The sequence below is a fragment of the Scyliorhinus torazame genome, chromosome 10 (genome assembly GCF_047496885.1).
Source record: "Scyliorhinus torazame isolate Kashiwa2021f chromosome 10, sScyTor2.1, whole genome shotgun sequence".
Lineage (NCBI taxonomy): Eukaryota > Metazoa > Chordata > Chondrichthyes > Carcharhiniformes > Scyliorhinidae > Scyliorhinus > Scyliorhinus torazame.
In genome coordinates this window covers 33804757-33827304 of record NC_092716.1, presented here as the reverse complement: position 1 = coordinate 33827304, position 22548 = coordinate 33804757, and the positions used below count along the sequence as shown (strand labels likewise).

Below are 22548 nucleotides of genomic sequence, written 5' to 3'. Positions count from 1 at the left end.
GTCAATGGCTGACAGCTGATTGGTATGGAATGCTGCCCCGAAATGAATCAAGCAGTGACATTAGTACCCCAGATACAGATTTTTTTTAAATGAACACCAAACATATTATTATTCTGTCTATATTTATCTGCATTCTGCTGTACTGGACTGAGTCCCAGTCATTCCCAATCATGAATTAGATGTGCTACCATTTGGAAGTAAGACGAATTGAGTTAGAGAAACTGCAGCAGATCATATGACCGACAGTTGTCTGATTTTTTTCAAAAAAGTGGATGAACATAACAAAGCTCAAATTCTACGTTTCGTCACCTAGAATGGAGAAATTGAAAATTCATTTCTGCTGACAGCAACGATGACTGGATTTTATATTCTTAAATCTAGGCGAGGTATTCTACAGGAGTAAGTATCTCCAGAGCGATACTTACAAGTCTAACATAGAAGCCAATAGGATTGTGGTATCAGAGTTTGGCACAATGGCTTATCCAGACCCTTGCAAGAATATATTTTCCAAGTAAGTATGAAATTAATTACTGACATTTCCTAATTATGTTAACGATCAAATAAAACTATATCGTAGAATTGAGAAATTTGCAGCACAGAAGGAGGCCATTCGGCCAATTGTTCCATGCCAGCTCCTTGCCAGAGTGATCTAAAACTAATCTTATTGTTCTGCACTCTCCCTATAGCCTGATATATTTGACTGCTTCAAATTTAACTCTACTTCTCTTAAAGGAAGCAAGAGGTTCTGCCTCAACTGATCCCAGTGGCAAGCAGGCCATGCTTGCAAATGACCCCAGGCAAAGATATTTCCCCCAACCTAACCTCTTTGTCACTCTTTAACTTGATGATTTGCAGCATCAACTCCTATATCGAGAAGATAATCTTCTCATTCAATCTATCAAAATGACATAATTTTAAAAACTTCTATTAAATCTTTGAATATTGAATATTCTATGATCCAATGTAAATTGTACTAGTATCTCAAGTATCCCTGTAAAACCATAGTTTCTCATACTTCTGACCAACTTGTAGCAAGTGCGTCAATGGCTTTAATGCCTTTAATATGATGAATCAACCACGGCACACATACAGCGCTCGAACTGTGGCCTAATCAAGTTACTGTATAAATTCACCATTATTCTGTTACTCTTTCATTCCATGTCCTTATTTATAAAACCCAAGGTTCTATTTATTGCTTATCTATCTGCACTGCCGCTTTTAGGGAATTTTCTATTCAAACCCCTCAATCTCTGTTCACCAACAGCCGCAGCCTTATGGGTCTTTTGCAATTTGTTTATTTTTCTATCTTCTAAAATACCTTCTGCACATGAAATTGCATCTCCTAATCTCTTACCTTGTCCATTCCTTCCTTCAGTATCTTATCATCCTTCTTATTGTTTTCCGAATCACCACTTTTGTGACACCAGCAATATTTGAGACTGTATTGCTGGCAGTCACAATTATCTATTTAGACCAAGATTATAAAATGACCCATTACTTACCGTCGAGATACACCACTTCCTGCATTCCAGTGGTCCTGTTCTTTTTGTTTATTTGCCACCATATCCATGCTGTTGTGTTTCCTCTTAATGCATCCACCTGAATTATTCCAGTGAAATGTATGCTTGACTAGCTTTCAATAACTTTCAAATACGCTACATCAACTCAACTCAAAAGAACCATGAAATTCATCAGGTTTGCTTCCAACTTGCAGTAACATTTTCAACAGTGGTTACCCACTTTGCCGACCATTCCTTTTTTAATAAATGTTTTTATTGAAGTTTTTCATTTATGACAGGCAAATCTATTGAACATATAAGTCACTTACACAGTTGCGTCACTCATAACAGAAGTTTTAAATAAACTACACCATTGTACTGGACATACCCAAAATGTGATCAACATTTACACTTGTGTTAAAACATACTAAAACACGTTGTCTATTTACATCGTTGTAATCAGCGTGGTACAAATATAGTCAGCAATGCCCCATTGTAGCCTGAGGCAGTGGATATTCACTGAGTACAGCGCCCCAGGAAGAAGCAAAAAAGGAGATGAGATCTAACACACCGATTAAGCCCTTTGTATGGCAGTATTACTGTGTTGCTGCTTGTGGGTGCCCACGCCCCAGTGTATTGTGAACATTCCACCTTCTCTCGTTATATGGGTGTACCCCCCCACCCCCACCCCGCCGTTGTGTGGTGGAACCCTTCCTCTGACCCCTTGATGGCAATTCTTTTTTCTAGTTTTAGGAACTCCGCTCGGAGGTCATGGTGGTGCAGCCGACCTCCATCCAAGCAGGAGTCTCCACCGGGAAATCACCCTCTGCATAAAGAGCTCTAAATGCTCCGATACCCCAGAGACCACCACTAAAGGGCATGGCTCCATCCTCACCCCCACAACCTTGTGCCTGGCCTCTGAAAAGGTGGTCCAGAACCCAAAAAGCTTGGGGCAGGACCCGAATATGTGGGAGTGTTTGGTCGGACCCCCCTGACATCGCTCGCATTTATCCTCTACTTCCGTGAAGAACCTGCTCATTCGTGTCCTGGTCAGGTGCACCCTGTGCACCACCTTTAGCTGTGTTAGGCTCAGCCCTGTGCATGAGAAGGTGGAGTTCACCATATGCAGTGCTTCGATCTAGGGTCCTCCCCCTATCTCTGTACTGAATTTTTCCTCCTATCGTCCTCTTGTTTTGTCCAGTGGGGCCCCTTACCTCGTCTAGCAGTCATCCATATATGTCAGCACATTTACTGTCCCCTAGTTTGTACTGTGCAAATAGTCTGCCCCGTAGTGTGTGTCTTGACCTTCATCAGGCTGGACAAAGTGTCTCTCGCTGTCTCTGCTATTATTTCCACCCTGATCACTGCCTCCCAGAATGTATTGGGAGAGACCTTTCCATTCTGGTTGCAGGCTACATTGATGGCTTGTGACATTTTTTCAGAGAACGCCTTCCTGGACAGGAGGGCTGAGTCCAGCCTCCATGGGTGAGAGGGGGGGTGGGGGCTGGGCCCGGCCCATTGCCAATCTCACATCCGTGTAGTGTGGAGCATGATCTGAGATTACTATTGCGGAATATTCATCCCCTTGTAATCCTGGAAGCACCGTCTTACCCACTACAAGAACGTTCATGTGGGAGTAGGCTTTATGGTGGTTAATTCTCTTGCCATTCCTGATTCCGCTCCCATTTGAGGGCTGAATTTGTCTGTTTTGGGGTTCTGCACACAGTTGAAGTCTCTGCCCGAGTTAGTGTAGGTTGGAGATTTCTGATATAGTCTTTTTAATAAACTTGGCACATCCCATTTTGTGGTGTATATATTTACACTGGGGCCCCTTCCAAGGTCCCAGTAACCATTGCGTATCACCGCCCTGGGTCCACCACCATGTTAGTCGCTGTAAAGGCTACTGTTTTGTTGAATAGTATGGCAATCCCCTCGCCCTTATGTCAAAGCACGCTTGATACGTCTATCCCATCCAGCTTTTCCTTAACCTCAATCGGTCCTTCTCTCTTGAGTGTGTCTCCTGTCGAAAGACTACTTTGACCGTCAGGTTTGCAGATGGGCAAAGACCCTGGATCTTTTCATGTGTCCGATGAGTGGTCTAATGTTTAAGGTGACTATTCTGATGGGGGTTATCTATTCAGCACCTCCCCTGCCCCCAACCCCTCCCCCCCACCCACCCGCCCTCTCCTTTGGGGCCAGCCATACATAAGCTGTGGATGTGCCCCTGCATGCCGGGGTTTCCTTTTGTTCATGGGCCATCCAAGGTGGTCATCATCGTCTTTCTTTTTCCATCTCCATGTGCGACCTGTTGTAATCAGTCTTCTATCCTTCCCCCCACTCCTCCCTTCCCCCCTTATCTTCCCCTCCTTACCCACCCTGGCATGTGCCCCCCCCCCCCCCCACCCTGGCGTGTTGAAATAATATTCTTTGTCATTGAACGTGACCCATAGTCTTGCTGGGTACAGCATGCCAAATCGCACTTTACTTTTAAACAGTGTGGTTTTGCTCCCATTAAACTCTGCCTGGCGCTTGGCCAGGGTGGCTCCAATGTCCTGGTATATGCAGATTGTGTGTCCTCCCCACTTGCACGATCACATGCTCCTCGCCCAGTTCAGAACGCTTGTCATGAAACTTGTGAAGTTTTGCAAATTATGCCCGCGGTGGTTCCTCTGACTTGGGTTTATTTCGGAATGACCTGTGGGCCCAGTCCACTTCTGGGGGCTTGACGAAGCTCTCCTCCCCAACCAGTTTATCGAGCATCTTTGAGACGTTCTGTCAGGATCTTATACTCTGCTCCCTCCGGTAGCCCGACGATCCACAGGTTTTGTCGGCGTGGCCTGTTTTCTTGGTCATTCACCTTTCCCTTTAGCGCCTTCTGGGTCATCCTCAACCTGGCCACCTCAGCTCTGAGTGAGTTGATCCTCCAGCCCTGGTCCATGGCTGCTTTCTCCAGGTCCCACACCGCCGCCTCTTGGGCCTCCAGTCTCTGCTCTGCTCTATCCATTTCTCCATTTATGGGGGCCAGCGCGGCTTCTATTGCCGACTTTATTGCCGACATGAAGTCTACTTTCACCGCTTCTCTATGCTTTTGAAGCATCAGCTTCTCTGTCGACGATTGAGCCGGAATTGGCAATCCTGTTGGGTCCGTCATGCTCAGTTCTAGGTGGCCACATGTGTCCCCCCCTGTTCTGAAATCGGTGTTTTCCTCTCTTTGCTCTTGCTGGCCTTGTGACTTGGCTGCTGCCTCGCCAGCATCTCAGTCGGTTGAGTGGTAGGTGAGGGTTAAGTTGGGGGGAACCATTTTGGTACTTTTGGTTCCTGTTTGATGGGTTAGTACGGTCTAATAGGATGTTTCTAGGAGAGAGCCACTTTTCACGTGACCACCCAACTCCTGGCCACCACTGGAAGTCTCTTTTATTCCTTCTTAAACAATTATCCAGTCACATGGTTCGTATGTTTAGGGTAGATTAAAATTATGTTCAAAGCTTTCATTGTCACTTTGACTTCTTTCAACCACCAGTGCCCCATTAGGGTTCGCCTCGAGTTCTACCAACATTGCAGAAACACTTCCTTTATACAATCTGCTCTCAATTGTTCCATGGCACACTGACTCAAAATGGCAAACAATTGAATGAAACACAAAGCAACATGCCTCTGTTTGTATTTTACAGATCATTTTCTTATCTCACGCATATTATTCCTGATTTCACAGACAACTGTTTGATTAATATAATTAAATATGGTGAGAATTTCTTTGCTTCATCGGAAGTCAACTATATCAGGAGGATAGATCCGAGGTCACTTGAAACATTGGAGAAGGTGAGATTGGTTAAAATAAAACTCTGTTTGCGGGATTCTAGTTGACAGCTCGTTGAACAGTTGCATTTATACAGAAACAGTCACCAATGTTTAACTACCATATATTCAATGGTTAAATACCTTGTATGTCTTTTGATTGCATCAGTTGATCAGCAATGCTTCTGATTGCACCTTCCTCCTGAAGTAAAGCTTTTTTACACACTGTTTTATGGAAGGGACAATGTCTAGGCTTTCCACTCCCATATTCTATTAATACCGCTCAAGTCAGCGCCGAAGACAGTGCACAAACAATGCTGCTCCACTTAGGCTGATCCATCCCTTGGAATTTCTCATCCTTCCTGTGAGGAAAGGCCTTAACTTCGCTCCATAGATTTTACAATGTGGCTCAGACATACTGGACCCTCGAAATACAGCACGGAAGTGGGGGTCAAAAATACAATCCTTCTGGAAGGTTGAAAATTTCAACACCGCACTCAAGTTTCATATTTCTGCGTCCCTTCGGTTTCATGGTACAGTACCTCAGTGCCTAACATCATGTGCCATCAGTTTGTGGGCGCAATCTTTATTAATTGCTTTAATTTATCTGCAATATTCTCCAATTGAATTTATGCTAAAATAATGTCTCAAGTGCACTGTAACGAAGTGCAAAGTGCATGTTTGAAAACAATAAATGTTTTGACACTGTATCTTCAGAGGTGAAGAGTGGCTTAATTTACCGTTGGCATATTTATATAGGTTGACTACAGAAAATATGTTGCTTTTAATCTGGCAACATCTCACCCACATTATGATGGAAATGGAAACACTTACAATATGGGCACCTCTATCGCTGAGAAAGGCAAAACAAAGTACCTGTTTGTGAAGATACCAAATACCAAGTCAGGTAATTGACCACAGAATCCTTACAACACAGTGGGAGGCCATTTGGCCCATTATGTCTGCACCGGCCCTCCGAATGAGCAACTCATCTAGTGTTGGCTTCTCCCCCTAACTCTTCATGTTCTTCCTTTTTAGCAGTCTAACAGCCCTTTGAATACTTCAATTGAACCAGCCCCCACCACAATCTCAGGCAGTACATTCTAGACCCTAATCACTTGGTCATAGAGGCTACAGCACAGAAAAGGCCCCTGGCTCATCACGTCTGCCCGATCAAAATCAACCCCCTAACATTCTAATCCAATTTCTCGGCACTTGGCCAGTAGCCGTGTATGCCTTGGCATCGCAAGTGTGCATCTAAATACTTCTTAAATGTTATGAGGGTCTCTGCCTCCACCACTGTTTCAGACAGTGAGTCCCACACTCCTATCCCCCTCTGGATGAAAAGGTTTTTTCTCACATCCCATCTAAACCTCCTGCCCTTACCTTAAATCTATGGCCCCTGGTCATTGATCCCTCCACCAAGGGGAAATGTTTCTTCCTGTCTGCTCTATCAAGCCCCTCATAATTCTGTAGCTCTCAAATCATGTCCCCCTTAGTCTCCTCTGCTCCAAGGAAAACAATCCAAGTCTATCCAATTTCTCTTCATAACTCAAATTCTCCTGCCCAGGCAACATTCTGGAAAATCTCCTCTGTACCCTCTCTATTTGTATTCATCTCGCAAGTTGCAATATCCTTTGGGTGAGCCTGGGTGCTATGCAGCCAATGGATTATATTTGTGGTTCAGTTATTGTGTTTTGCAGGATTATCATCACCTTCTTAAGGGGAATTAGCTTTGGGCAATAAATGCACCTTGCTAGTGATGGCTACATCATCATCTCAATGAATGGTGTCAAGTGAAGGAAAATCATTCACCAAGAAGTCTCTTCTCCTCTTCAAATAGCTGCATGCAGGATGAGAAATAGGACTGCACTCGAATTACAGTACGATCCTGGTGTAGCACAAAATAACAATAATAATCTTTATTATTGTCACAAGTAGACTTATATTAACACTGCAATGAAGTTACTGTGAAAATCCCCTAGTCGGCACACTCCGGCGCCTGTTTGGGTACACTGAGGGAGAATTCAGAATGTCCAATTCACCTAACTAACACGTCTTTCGGGACTTGTGGGAGGAGCACCCGGAGGAAACCACACAGACACAGGGAGAATGTGCGGACTCCGCACAGACAGTGACCCAAGCCAGGAATTGAACGTGGGATCCTGATGCTGTGAAGCAACAGTGCTAACTACTGTGCTACCGTGCCATCAAATACACTTATCTAATGAGGCCGATAGCAACACCAGGAAACATGGGTCTGCCAGCTTCATTAGGATAGCATTAGTGAGCTAATGTTGCTAACTTTAGCTGTTTCTTAATTTGGCTCTGTTTAATTACGTTTGCTCAAGAGTCGCCATGTATCTTTCGACACCGCCACAAGGTTCAGAACCGAATACTGATCAATGACTCGATACACCAGTTAGTAAGTTCAAAAGCAATGCTCATTTATTTACACATAGTCAAATCTACTCATGCATAAACTCTACAAACTAAATTACCACCATTACTAAAGCCTATAGTTAGCTTTGGGTGCCCACTCAGTCAGAGGAACAATGGCCGTTGCTCGGTTCTGAGGCTGCTGGGTTGAGCTGTTTACAGGATAGCAACTAGGAGCGTCTATCTCATAGCGTGCGTTGATTTGGAACTTACTTGGTCTGATATAGCTGCTAGGCTGGTCTCTCTCTTCGCTGAGAGCCAAAGTCAAAGGAGAAAGATTCTCCCTTGGGGAATACCTTTTATACTAAAAAGGGCTTTGTGCGCTTTTGGGCGGGCCTTGAACTTGGCCTCAATTAATTGGGTCTTTCCCCAATCATTCGTATCGATCTTCCTCCAAAAGAGGGGTGGTTCCCTGATCGCTGGGCATGTCCTAGGTGACCGTTGGTCTGCTTTGTTTTAGTCTCTTCTGGCGCCGGGGTGACTGCCTTAACATTGTGTATCTAAATGTTTCCCTTTTGGCCCCAGAGATGTCTCATTAGAATGTAGATTGCTTGGCAGTTTCTGTTCTGTCTGAGAGCTTAAGGTTCTAATCAACAGACTGAGCTTGCACCTGCTTGTTTCTTAGTATTGTCCAATTTTCCCTGCATTCTTTGCGAGTGTCCATTTTGTAACCGGGACGTGGCCATCCCAGATGGCTACACTCCCTCCTTGTGATCCTCAATGCGAAGCGGGAAGGATCACACTACTACATCGTCTTCATCCTCTGACCAACCGGGGCACCCATACTTAGGCTCTACACTGTCCTATCCTATGCAACACAATTTTACCTAAACCATTTTAAATACGTTCATTATCATAAAAACTCTACGGGGCGCTATGACATTAATACATGCATTACAGAAAAATAAAAAAACTGGAACCTCTAACTATTCACAATAAACTATCCTCATTCAAACAATCCAAAAATACAAACAATCCAAAAATAATCTATACATCTTAAACTGTACAAAATAGCAGCACACACATTTCTTTGGCCTGGCAGTCAGACACAGGGGTTTACATCTTTTTATTCCACAGAATACATAAAGAAAAATGGATGCTCTTTAATCCGTCCCAATGGGTTCGGGGGTCTGGTGAAATCCGAAAATGGGGGACCTAAACCTGTATACCGGGGTGCGAGAGCGATATGCTCTCTTTCGCCATTTCCTAATTCTAAATGTTTGCACGACACTGCAAAGTATCGCCAGCATTAAGAGTGCTTCGACTACATATGAGAGTGAGTACCAGGTGATAAACTTATCACACCAGGTCGGGGCATTGCTAGCTCTCGCTGGGCTAGTTATCTCAGGGTTCCGTGTATTACAGGGGTGAGAATCATTTATGGTTTGTGTGGTAGGGGTCAGGGGGGTAGTGTCCGCGCGCATCTGAAGGGATCCCGCTAAGATCCATGTGAACACAAAGGCTGTCTTCATCTTTGTGGGTCTTCTTCCTTGTCTTCCTCTGGGGTTCCTGAGTTTCTGGAGTTCAGTGAACACAAGCATAATTTCTGTTATTATCTTGCTTAAGATCTCATATGTCTGTCTGTCTGTCCTTTAATGCCAATTTCCCTTTATAATTGGTCACCATCTGTGACTCCCTCATTTTTTTTTAAACCGAATATTTGGACGAGACATCTAAGAAAAATACTGCCGTAATGCGAGCGGTCTCGCAGCCTGTGTGATTTACCATCCCAGTGTTTGAGGATGTAAATAGCATAGGGAAGCAACCTAAGGGTTGCCAAAACCAAACAAAAGAATTTTGAACGTAAAGAGCCAAAATGAGGTGCATATGAACCGCGGCAGGTAAGAAATGGGTGGAATCCCCGAGTAGGACGGTGACCAATGCCGTATGTGCTCTACCCGAGCGTAGCTGACCAGAGGGGAGGTCCTCAGGCAGGGCGGGGACTAATGCCGTTTCTCCACTGTGGGAGCAACCAGCAAGAACGGGAAGAATGTGGTCGTCGTGGGGGGCTGCCCCTCAAATTAGGAGAACAGCTATGAGTCGTGTTCTGTCGACAAACTAGTTCCTTTGAACTATTGTCCGGGGACAAACTTGTTCCTCTAACAGCCATTGGGCGTCAAAGGAGTGGTGATGTGGGGCCGTGAAAACTTTCGAAGTTACAAACAACACTTAACGTTAACACTAACGAGCAAACATACAACAAACACGGTGCAGGTTCCATCAGAAAGGACACCATATCTCTCCATCGGTTCCTTTTTTCTCCATCATCTGGACACCTCACTGCTCAATAGCGAACAGGGGCGCAAAGGGATTTGTTTGGTGGGAGTCAGACTCTAAGTCATCATCTTCTCCTGGCTGCCAAACTCTTGACTGTAGTAACCGTGCTAAAGCTGCTTGGGGCGAATTGGGGTCCATCTCATCATTCCGGATGAGCCTGAACGAATTGTCTCGCTGCCAGAATCGTGTGTCGAAGTTGGAGCTACTATGCTTCAATCCGTAATCGTCGGGCGGTGGGTCTGGGTCAGGGGCTTTGATATAAGCGATCTCAAATGGGTCAGTAGAATCATGCTTGGATTCGCTGGGAGTGGGGCCTGGTGCAGGGGTATAGTCGTAACGTGGTGTGCTGTGGCTATCGTCATGTTGATTGCTATCACTGTCGCTGTCACTGCTGGTTGAGGGAAGGGAGAGGCGGAGTCGTGCCTCTGGGGGCGGAGTTGAAGTCATGTCTGAGGGCAGGCTGGAGTGGTTGGGGGAGGGTAGGAATACGTCATCTGTGGGCGGGGCGTGATCATCTGCTGCTGCGAGCAGGATGTGGTGTGTGTGGTTATTCTGCGAGCCGTAAGCCTTGAGCTGGTTTATATGAAACTACGCAGATTTACCATTGGGATAGGTTATTTTGTATACTGAAGGGCTGACTTTGTCCGAAATGGAGTACGGTCCGGAAAATCTTGGGGAAAGGAATGAACTGGGGTTGTAAAGGGAAAGCATAACTTGTTGCCCGACTGTAAACTCAGTGGCGTATACTGTTTTGTCGAAACAAGCCTTGCTCTGTTTCTTCCTGGTTCCAAGTCTCACTGCAGCTGCGAGTTGGGCTGCCTTTATGTTCTGTACCAGTTGTGTAACCGCATTTTCAAGCGTGAGTGCTGTAACTGCGGGGCTGGCCAAATCCAGTCCTAATAAATATTCAGTGCCTTTCATGGGGCATCCGGTCATGAGGGTTGGGGGGTGTAACCTGTGGACGTGGATACCGTGTTTCTTAAAAACATTAAAGCAAATGGGAGTACTGAATCCCAGGTGCTGTTATTTTGCTGTACCATTTTTCTGAGGGTGGCTTTCAATGTCCTATTCATTCGTTCTACAATACCACTTGACTGAGGGTGGTATACGATATGGAACTTTTGTCCAATGCCGAAAATCGTGAGGATGTTTTTCATTACACATCCGGTGAAATGGGAGCCTTGATCCGACTCTATACTGCGTGGGAGGCCCCATCTTGTAAAGATGTGGTGTGTTAATATTTTAGCAGTTGTCTTGGCTGTATTAGTCCGTGACGGGAATGCTTCCACCCATTTTGTGATGGTGTTTATGACCACCAACACATACTTGTAACCATTTCTGCACGGGGGTAGGGGTTCTATTTAATCTATCTGGAGATTTGTCCATGGTCCATTAACGGGGCGGGTATGACTAAGTTGAGCCTTTTTAGCATATCTGTCCGGATTGTTCTGGGCACAGATTAAGCAATTCTCAATGTAGTGCGTTACATCGGTTTTTAAATCAGGCCACCAGCAGAGCGGTCTGAATTTAGCTCTCTATTACTTTAAATTCCTTGGTGTCCATGATTGTCATGGAACTGACAAATGATCTGGTTCCTGTCCTGGCAGGGAATTATATAAATGCCATCCTTTAAAATCACACCGTCGTGTGTGGTGATTGCGCTTCTGTATTTATCATACGGGACTGGGAAGGTTCCCTTTAAAACTTCCCTGAGTTTCTCGTCCTCTTTCTGGGCCTTCTCTAAATCCTGAATGTTGGTCTGTGAGACCTGAACTGCGAGTATTGGGGTGCTCTCGGGGAGGGGGGGGGGGGGGGGGGGGGGTTCCAAAAATAACCATGCCTGGAGCCTGCTTTCGCTAGGGCGTCTGCTTTAACGTTACCAGGGGGGGAAGAACGGTGGTGAATGCAAACCTTAATTATTCTGTATTTCCTATCCTTCGCTGTCTCTAAGATATGGCGGAGCAATGGGGCTGAGGGTAGGGGTTTACCGTCCGCGGAAACAAATCCTCTTGTTTCCCACAGGGGTAGAAATTCTGTCAAACTATTACAGACATACAAGCTGTCCGAATAGATGTCTGCTGGGGTCGGGAATGAGTCTGGGTGGTCTACAATATATGCAATCGCTGCCAGCTCTGCTGCCTGCGAGCCTAAGTGTCCTGGCAACTTTAATGAAATTTCATCTAGGGCGCGTCCCTGCGCGTCCTCTACATATATACCACAACCGGTAATTCTCTTTCCATTTAACACTGTGGAGGAGACATCCACTTAAATCCTCAGGGGTGCGCACTTGTCTGTGGGCTGGGGTGTACTACCCGTTTTCCTGGGGGGTGTTTTGGGAATAAATGGGCCTGTGTTCTGTTTCGTGGTGATGATCTCACATTCATAAGCGGTGCCTGCAGACTGCAAATTATCGGCAAGGAAGGTGTGGGTTTTGGTTCTCTTTTCCGTGATGTCCCGTCTCTGCAAAAGAAGGGTCCAATGGGCTGCGCGGATTTGGCTGACTGTGCCATCCTTAAGTCGGCCGTCTCACAAAAGCTGTGTTGGGGTGTGTTCTGTGAGGATGGTGATGGGGTTGAGTCCTGTAATGTAGGCAAAGTATTGCACTGGCCAAAAAACTGCGAGCAGGTGCCTTTCACAGGCAGAAAATCTTTGTTCTACGGGGTCTAACACGCGTGAGGCGTATGCTACGGGACGTAATTTGTCATGGCGTTCCTGGAGGAGTACGGCCGAAAGGGTTTGGTCGGTGCTTGCTACTTCGATAGCATACGGGAAATGTGGATCTGGGACCTGTAGTGCGGGGGCTGTGCTGAGTGCTCTTTTTAAGGCGTCCACGGCATCTGTATGCTGTGGAAGCCATTTCCAAGGTGCCTGCTTTTTGAGAAGTTCGGAAAGGGGCGCTGCTTTAGTGGCGAAACCGTCAATATGGTTTCGGCAGTAGTCAACCAGTCCTAAAAATGACCGGAGGGCTGAGACATTGTGGGGAAGTGGCAATTTGACGATCGAGTCAATTCTCTTTTGCTCGATCTCGTGTTTACCATGAGTGATCACTGTTCCCAAGTGAATCACTTTTTCTTTCAGAATCTGGGCCTTCTTGGGGTACACTTTACAACCAATTTCTTTTAGGAGTGCTAGGAGTTCGGCGAGAAGCGAAATGCTCTCCCTTTGTCTCTGTCTGTAGCAACAAGTCGTCTACATACTGGACCAGACAATCGGGGCGGGAAAATTTGCTAAACCATTTGCCAGCTGTCGGTGGAAAATGGAGGGGGAGTTGTGGAAGCCTTGTGGAAGGCACGTCCATGTGTATTGTTGCTCTTGGAATGTAAAGGCGAATTTATACTGGCACGCTTTAGCCAATGGAATGGACCAAAAGCCATTACTAATGTCCAAAACCGAAAATAATTTTGACTGGAGTCCCTGTTTGAGCATTGTCTCGGGACTCGTGGCTATGGTGGGGCTGCTGCTGGGGTTACTTTGTTCAGTTCCCGGTAATCAATGGTCAGTCACCATGATCCATCCGGTTTCCTGACGGGCCAAATCGGTGCGTTGTTTGTGGAAGATACTGATCTGAATACATCTTGATCCAACAAACTCTCTATTACTTTGCAGATTTCTCCCTCTGCTTCCTGGGGAAATCCGTACTGCTTCTGGGGTGTAGGATCGGGACCTGTAACGTTCACAAAGCCAGCCAAATTGCCACAGTCGTGCTTGTGCTGTGCAAATGCTGCTTTATGTTCCTGCAGGACTGCCCTAACCTGTTTGTCTGTACTAATGGCTCAAGGGTCGAACCAGAAGTCTCCTACTGAGCTAATCCTGTTTACGTACTCTCTTACTGTGAGCGTGGTGGGGGCTCGTGCTGCCTTTGCCATTTTTCAGACACATTTGTTAACTGGGTCGAAAGAAAGGTTATGGGAGCTCATGAAATCGATCCCAAGGATATATTCTGCTGTCTGGGGCAGATCAACTAAAACTACGGGGTGCTTAGTTGTGATGTTCCCTTTCTGTATTGCTCAGGGGCTGTGATGTGTCCCTGTTGTAAATGGCCTGTAAAACCGCTGAGTATGATGGTGTCTGTTGTGGGCCACGTGTCTCACTGGAACATCGTGGAGGAATTGAGTGTGGTGCGGGAGCCTCCTGTGTCCCAAACAAATTCTACGGGTGTCCCCGGACTTTGCCTGCTACTACCGGTCTAACGGACTTGTCCCAAAGGGTGTCGCAGACCCAGGTTGGGGAGCCCGAACACCGTCAGTCGGTGCCGTTCATGTCTGCATTCTCTGAACGGGCGCTAACGCTATGGATCGGCTTTGCCCTATTCCTGTTTAGGGTGCCTGTCTGTTGGTTTCTCTGCTGTTTTGGGGGCGCGTTGCACTCTCGTGCAAAGTGTCCTAACTATCCACAGTAGTAACATTCCTGAGTTTTGGGCTGGGATGGACTGTTCCTGCCCTCATTTACCCATGTGGGGTTCTGGTGCGCTTTAATTGGGTTCATCTCTGCCTGCTCTTCATCGGGTTTTGAAAATACGGTTTTGCCTGCAATTGATTGCTCCCAAGCGCGGGACAATCTCTTCAAAACCCATTTTTCATTGTAGGCCTCATCTGAGGGGCATAATTTGCGCAAGCTTTTCGTCCTGCTTCTGTGGTGTGGGAGACTAGAATTTGGGTCCATTTGGCCATATTATCTGGGGACAAATGGGCGCGGGCTAACTCTCCAAAAACTGCGGTGAAGTGAATCCACAAACGTCCAACAAACGCTGTGGGGTGCTCTGTCTTCTTTTGTCTACACTTATTTAGGCCTTCTACGGGGTCTCCTCTGTTAAAGCCGATCGCATCAAGGATCGTTGTATGCATCTCTTGGAGTGTGCCTCCTCCTACATTCTGTGGGTTTGGGAAAGGCTGCTGCGACTGAAGGGTCGAGGCTTAAAACTGAGCTTCACTTGCTCCTTTTCGTCCAGGCCATACAAGGTTGCCTGTTGTTTGACTTTCGTGATAAATTGGTGGGGGTCTGATGTGGGAAGGAACGGTGCAATTTTTCCACATGCATCCCGTAATTGGGTCACGGTTAACGGGGTTGTGTAAAGGAAGTCTGCTTCTCCCTCTCCTGCGGCCGTGCGGTGTGTGGTTACAGGGTTCATGGGGGTGTGTTCTGCCTGTTCGATTGGGGGTTGGGGCGCTTTCCTTTTCTGGGGTTTTTCCTGCGTACATGTCCCATGTACGTATCTATGGGCAGTCTCGTTCAATTCCTGCTAATCGGGGCTGTTTTCTTGATCAAATTGGGGTCCGAATGTACTTTGAAATCCATTTTGAACGGAAAGCAGAGATTGCAATTCGGCAGTTTGCTTCCGGCACTTTGCGTGGTCTACGAAGCTCGGACTTTGTTCTGTTGTGGAAGTATGGCGTGCTCGTAGGGCTGCTTTTAAATCATTGCACTGTTTCTGCAATTTCTCAACTTGCTGTTCTGTTTCTTGTCTTACCAAGACCGCACGTTGCATGTCCTGGTAGGCCTTATCATATTGCGTCTGAAAACTGTTCAAATGCGCGAGACAAGACTGATGTGCCCTCTTGGCATCATCCACCTCCCTGTCCCTTGCTGCTAACTGCTCTTTCAGATCTCGATTCTCTTTCTCTACCTCACTCACGTCCACCTCACTGGTTCTGTCTCTCTCCTCTATCTCTCTACGGAGCGTCCTAACGACCTCCTCTGTGCCTCGCAATTGTGCCAAACAGGACACGATTGCCATCGGCTTGCGTGCTTTCCCTAAGCTCTTCTTGTGGATCTCTGACAGGTTCTCCCACCAAGTATGTCCTATACTCCCAGGTCCTGTTTCCTCATTATCGCAGAATTCACTCCAAAGGTGCCATCCTTTCCCTTTGAGATATTTCCTGATCTCATCTTCCTACTCTACTGGTCGCTGCAACCTCGATTACCTGGGGGTTCATAAGGCATTCCATTGTCTTCATTGCCATTTTCTCTATCTAGGTTCTCTACTGAATTTGGAACAGGGGGTGATAAAGTGGTGATGTAAACATAGGTACGGCTTACGCTAATTTCCAGCCTACGAAACTCCCGACAGTTTTACGCAACAAAATCTCTCAGGTTTACCTTATTAGGTTTATCCTGTTAATACGCATGCATTAACACACTTCCGAATCTCAGAGGCTTGATCTGTACTGTTCTTACGCTTGTGGTTTTTCTGTTTCCAATTGGATTCTCAATTCAAATTTGGGTTCTCTTGGAGTGGTTAGGCCACTTCTAAATCGAGTCCCGTCAGATGTCGCCAGTAAATGTTGCTAACTTTAGCTGTTTCTTAATTTGGCTCTGTTTAATTACGTTTGCTCAAGAGTCGCCATGTATCTTTCGACACCGCCACAAGGTTCAGAGCCGAATACTGATCAATGACTCGATACACCAGTTAGTAAGTTCAAAAGCAATGCTCATTTATTTACCACAGTCAAATCTACTCATGCAGAAACTCTACAAACTAAGCTACCACTATTACTAAATCCTATACTTAGCTTTGGGTGCCCACTCAGTCAGAAGAACAAAGGCCGTTGTTCGGTTCTGAGGCTGCTGGGTTGAGCTGTTTACAGGGTAGCAACTAGGAGCGTCTATCTCGTAGCGTGCGTTGACTTGGAACTTACTTGGTCTGATATAGCTGCTAGGCAGGTCTCTCTCTTCGCTGAGAGCCAAAGCCAAAGGAGAAAGATTCTCACTTGGGGAATACCTTTTATACGAAAAAGGGCTTCACGTGCTTTTGGGCGGGCCTTGAACTTGGCCTCAATTAATTGGGTCTTTCCCCAATCATTCGTATCGATCTTCCTCCAATAGAGGGGTGGTTCCCTGATCGCTGGGCGTGTCCTAGGTGACCGTTGGTCTGCTTTGTTTTAGTCTCTTCTGGCGCCGGGGTGTCTGCCTTAACATTGTGTATATAAATGTTTCCATTTTGTCCCCAGAGATGGCTCATTAGTATGTAGATTGCTTGGCAGTTTCTGTTCTGTCTGAGAGCTTAAGGTTCTAATCAACAGACAGAGCTTGCACCTGCTTGTTTCTTAGTATTGTCCAATTTTCCCTGCATTCTTTGCGAGGGTCCATTTTGTAACCGGGACGTGGCCATCCCAGATGGCTGCACTAAGGACATCATTCACAATCCCAAAGACAGCTGGGTAGTTGTGGTGTTGTTGGAGTGGGGTGGGGTGGGGATGCGGTGGCAGTGGTAGCATTAGCAAATAGAACTGATCAGCTCACTGACCAGCAAACCGGGATCTTTAGGCAAAAATTGGGAGGAGTTGGACAGTGGCCCGGAGTGACCCACAGGTTTAATGAGGGGCCAGGAGTAGCCTTCCTGATTCCTTGTGATTCCATAATAAAGTAAATAATGATCTTCAAACTTACAGTAGCAGTCTCCAGAAGCCACTGGAGCACATTGAATGGTGCAGTATTTGTCACAAAAAGGCCTGAAAAACCATCTTTAGACCTGCAAAAGTGAAAGTGAAAATCGCTTATTGTCACAAGTAGGCTTCAAATGAAGTTACTGTGAAAAGCCCCTAGTCGCCACATTCCAGCGCCTGTTCGGGGAGGCTGTTACGGGAACTAGATTTGTATAACTAGATTAAAATTCTGCCAAGTTTAAATTCAAAGGAGCCAAAATTCAATTGGTCAGGTTTCGAAATCCAAAAGCAAAATCGGGAAGTAGGAAATGCCTAAATAGACAGGAGAATCGGATGGAAACATTAATGTCCTTGTGCAGCATAAAGGTTTGCTTGGGTCCTGGGCTCCAAGAATGTCCGCCTGTCTCTGCAAACAACGCACCCCTTGTGCAAACCCAAGTACCGCCAGCACCACACCCACAGCCAGTAAAACAGAAACACACAATAAGATACAGAAAACAATAAAAATCCAACCTTGTGAAGAGTTGTAAATTCTCCTAGAAGGTTTTTTGGCACTTTATATCTGCCCCACTGCGGGACTTTGTCAACATCTTCCACTCTTTCTGCTCTACTCATTGGCTTCATCAGCATCTTCCTGCCTGTTGTGAGGTTCTAATGGCATCCTCTACTTTGCGTGCCTTGCTCCCAAACTTCCGTCAACCCATCATCCTGTACAGGGTGAAAGGAACAGACATAATCCCAATCAGGCCACTAAACCCCCAGCTGAATCTCCCAGACACAGGTACCATTAGGCCTGAACATGGAATCCTGTGTTTTCCCTTTGCTCGTTCACAGCCCCTCCTCAATCACCAAGGAGTTTCAAAGCAGACTTCCCCAGCCAGTACCACCAAAAATATCTCACTAAGGAATCAGCAGAAAAATAATTAATACAGTATAAAATTCTGATAGTCTGTGCACTTGCTCACATCTCTTTGCCACATTGTGTTGCCTTCTTTTATCCTTAACAATTGTAGCTCGTACACAACCTGCAAGAAGGCCAATTTTTTTCTCTCCGGAAGGTGCCGAGTCCTCGCTGGGGTACGTCTTCTGTCTCTGATATGTGAGCCTTGGCAGTCAGTTTTGTCGCTGTCACATGTTGCTCGATCAGGAGAAGGAAGCCTGGCCAGGTATTACCTCTCTTAATCAAGGAAATTATGACCATGGGCTAAATTAGGGGGCGTGAAACAGGAACTACGACTGCTTCTGGTTCCTGAATCCGCTCCCAGAGAGAAACGGTCACTCTTTGGAATTTTCACAGAGACTTAATTGGAACTAGGTTCCCTGTCAAATTAAGGGCTGTGACTTAGCTCTTGAAGCTGGAAGGATATTCAAAGGCCTTCCAGCTTCCGAGCAGTGCTCAGCTGCAATAAATGGTAAATAGAGAGCTTCTTAATTAAAATATAGAAAAGCAGGCAGGCCATCATCACTGTGGGTTGGGAGTCCCTCTATTGGTGAATTTGGCTGTACCCGTACCCAGGCAGGGAGGGAGGGCCTGCTACTGGGTGTCTACTTCCAGGCAGTTCAAATGCCCCTCCCAGAATGTGGAGAAACTGGAGGCCAAGTGGAAAAAGTGCTGCCAGCCTCCATTACTGTTAACAAGGCCCTTAATGAGCCTCATTGGCTGTCAATCTCGTAGGGCCAGGCAGTCCTGCCAGTCCTGAATTTGCCTTTGCCAAAATGGCCGACATTGGGATACCAACTCGCTGACTACTGCTGCCATTTTCAGACACTATCTAAGATTGTGTAGAAGTGACTTCCTCTTCCATACAATTTGAATATCAACCTGAAAATCCTTCCAATGCACGGCAGTGTTGGGTGGTGAGAGATCCCTGGTCAGCCATGTGATGGAGAAGGAAGTTGTCCTCTACCATCACTACGATCCATTGTCCTGCTCTACAAGGTGCATGCAAATAGTGCATGTTGCCAGAGCAACTTGGATTCCCTGAGTAAGCTGTAACCAACACCATCTTTATCTCTGGGAACTTTTCCACCATTACTGTGCAGGTTATGAAGTACCATATTAGCCTTTAAAATCATGATTTGCTGCAATATGATAACTATTCTTCCTTTATTTTAAAACAAACAGATGACAAAAAGAACTCGTGCTTTGAAAATTGTGAAATATTATATTCCATTCCTTGTCACTCGCTCCTCAATCCCAGTTACTACCACAGTTTTGGCATGACAGAAAACTACATTATCTTCATCGAACAGCCATTTAAACTGGATGTCCTGAAAATGGCTGCAGCCTACTTCAAAGGAGTGAACTGGGCCAGCTGTCTGACATGGTGTCCAAATGACAAGGTAATCTTATTTTTACACTATACTCCAGATGAAATGCATGGATCTTTTATGGACCCAGCACACTTTTGATAAACATAACGATGCACTAACTTGCTTCTATTTAACATAGCAGATTTTAAATACTAGAATTTCTTGGGTCTTGCCCATTCCATTTTGAAATGTGTAGTCTGATTTTGAATCATGGGCGGAAGCTTCTCAACTTAGAAGATTCACGGGTGTTGGGACCATATCAAGGACCCCAACCCCGATGGTGTCCATTATTTCCTGCCCATCTCGGTGATCTTCACAGAGTTAGCCACTTCCTGGAATGCCACCTAATCAGGATCGGCGGGTGAGCTCAGCAGGCAGCACCCGAGGCCGTTAAATGTCGTCAGCCCAACAGGAGAGATAGACATGCCGCCACAGGATGGCCGGCAGTTGCTGACCCCAGGCATCCAAGGCTCTGATGCAGGAGACAATTAAAGGAGGCCTGTCAGGACCCTGCTGGCAGGTCACCTCTAGTCACCTTTGGCGCTTTGCATCAGTAAAGAGTCCCTGCAGTGTCACCAATTTGTCCCCATGAACGCTTAAATTAGCTACCTGCCCTGCAAGGGGAATAGCCCATACCAGCCTATGCCAGTGCAAGGTCTGGCAAGATTGCTGGGTGGTAGGAATGTGCTAGCCAGATAACCTGACATGAAACTTGAATTTCCCCACCCTCTTGCCTCCAAAGCTGCCTCCATGTGGTTGATAAGGTTCTACCTTTTATGTTGTTAATGGTAAGTACACACCTCCAGGTCTCTCTCAAACTACAAACCATTCAAAATTTAATTTAATTTGCAGTTAAGTTACATTTAATTTACATTGCCTTCACAATGGGTCACCATTGCTCACTCCTCTTGAGTTTAAGAAAAAAATCATTGACCGCTTCTCTCTGCTTTCTTTCTGACCCATACAGAGCTACCCTTTAATCCTGTGGGCTTCAATTTTGAAAACAAATCTATCATATGGTACTTTATCCAACATCTTTTAAAACTCCAAATACATGGCTTTGACTGCACTACCCTCATCTCTCTTCCACATTACTTCATCAAAGAATTCAATCAAATTTCCTCCAAGAAATATTTTTTTAAATTTAATTTATTAGCCCACGTTTTTCCAAACTCCAATTAATTTTGTCCTCTGTTAACATCTCTAAAAGTCTCCCCAAATCTCCCATTCAAGGAAGTGTGTTTCCTCCCCAGCTAAATTGAAGACCTCCCATTGTTCACTTACAGTTTTCCCTGCTAATTCACGATACCAATCCACCTGGGCCAGATCACTTCTCCAATTCACAGAAATTAGCCGTCCTCCTTTTGAGCGTTTTGAAATTTGATTTCAGCATGCCCTTTTCCATAAATACTGAAACCTGATGGTATTGTGATCTCTATTTCCCAATTGTTTGCCACTAAAATATGCTCCACTTGCACCACTTCACTCATCAGAACTAAGACTCCCGTCTTCCTTAGGCTGAAAACAAATGGATCAAGAGCGGTTTCTTGGACACACTTCAGGGATTCCTCCCTTGCTCTCCCCCTTTACACTTTCAATGTCCCAATCTATATTAGGATAATTGAAGTTTCCCATTATCACTACATTTGTTCATTTTTCTCCAGTTTGCCTGCACATTTGCTGCTTGGATTGGATTTGGATTTGATTTATTGTCACATGTACCAAGGTACAGTGAGAAGTATTGTTCTGTGTACAGTCCAGACAGATCCATCCATTCATGACAAAAACATAGGATGTACATAAATACTCAATGTAAATATATAGATGCAGACATCGGGTGAAGCATACTTAGTGTAGTACTACTCAGTAGAGAAGATGTGTGAAGAGATCTGTTGTGGTAATCTCCTCCCACTATTTGGTACCCTATGGTATATGTCTGACACATAATGGCTCCTCTATTGTTCCTTAATTCTAACCAAATAGATTCTACTTTGAACCATACCTGCATCATTGTTTTCTAGTGCTATAATGGATTCTTCAATCATTTTTCCCTTCAATACCTTTCCTGAATATCCTGTAGCCAGGAATCTTATGTGTTCATCCCGCCCCCTCCCCCCACCCCTCCTTGTTTGAATCATGGAAAATAGGAGCAGGAGGAGGCCATTTGTTCCTTCGAGCCTGCTCCACCATTCATTATGATCGTGGCTGATCATTCAACTCAATAGCCTGATCCCATTTTCCTCCAAGGTTTTTGCAATTGTCACTATGTGATACTGTGCCACTCACCAACCCTATTGTTGACGGTCTCTGCATTTACACACATGCACTCTAAACCTATAATCGTCTGCCTCGCATTTCCCCCGTCTGATTTCTCTTGCCCTTGAACCACTCTTTATTCTAATGCTGTTCATCTTCCCAGTCCTCAATACACCTTCTGTCCCCACTCTATCACTTAATCCTGGGTCCCTTCCTTCTGCCAAGTTAGTTTAAACCTTCCCTTACAGCAGTAGTTAACCTCCTTACAAGGACGTAGATCCCAACCTTGTTGAGGTCAAAATTATCCAACGTGTACAGCTCCCGCTGCACCAGAACTGGTCCAAACACAGATTGGCATCCAGTAAAATGTTTGCTGGAAATACATCCACCATGGTATACTTCTCAGTAAAGAATCTTTGTTCATGTAAAAGTTAGAATGAATAGCGCAAAATTCCCTTCAGTGCATAACAATGATAGGTGCCGGTGCTGCTAGGAGAGCAGCTATGGCACCTACCCACCAAAAGTGTACACAAGTGTACTTTCCAGGGCAATCTTTATAACCCCTCCTTCTTGCATTGTTTTAAATA

General features: G+C 45.6%; 1 protein-coding gene across 1 annotated transcript in view; it reads left to right on the top strand.

Moving 5' to 3' along the window:
• The window catches only part of LOC140430451 (beta,beta-carotene 15,15'-dioxygenase-like), a 62273-nt gene that overhangs the window by 4953 nt on the left and 34772 nt on the right, over nucleotides 1-22548 (top strand). The window contains exons 4-7 of the mRNA XM_072517933.1: nucleotides 382-511; nucleotides 5171-5318; nucleotides 6054-6201; nucleotides 19518-19735. Of these exons, the coding sequence (XP_072374034.1) occupies nucleotides 382-511; nucleotides 5171-5318; nucleotides 6054-6201; nucleotides 19518-19735 (644 nt within the window). The remainder of the gene's footprint in view (nucleotides 1-381; nucleotides 512-5170; nucleotides 5319-6053; nucleotides 6202-19517; nucleotides 19736-22548) is intronic.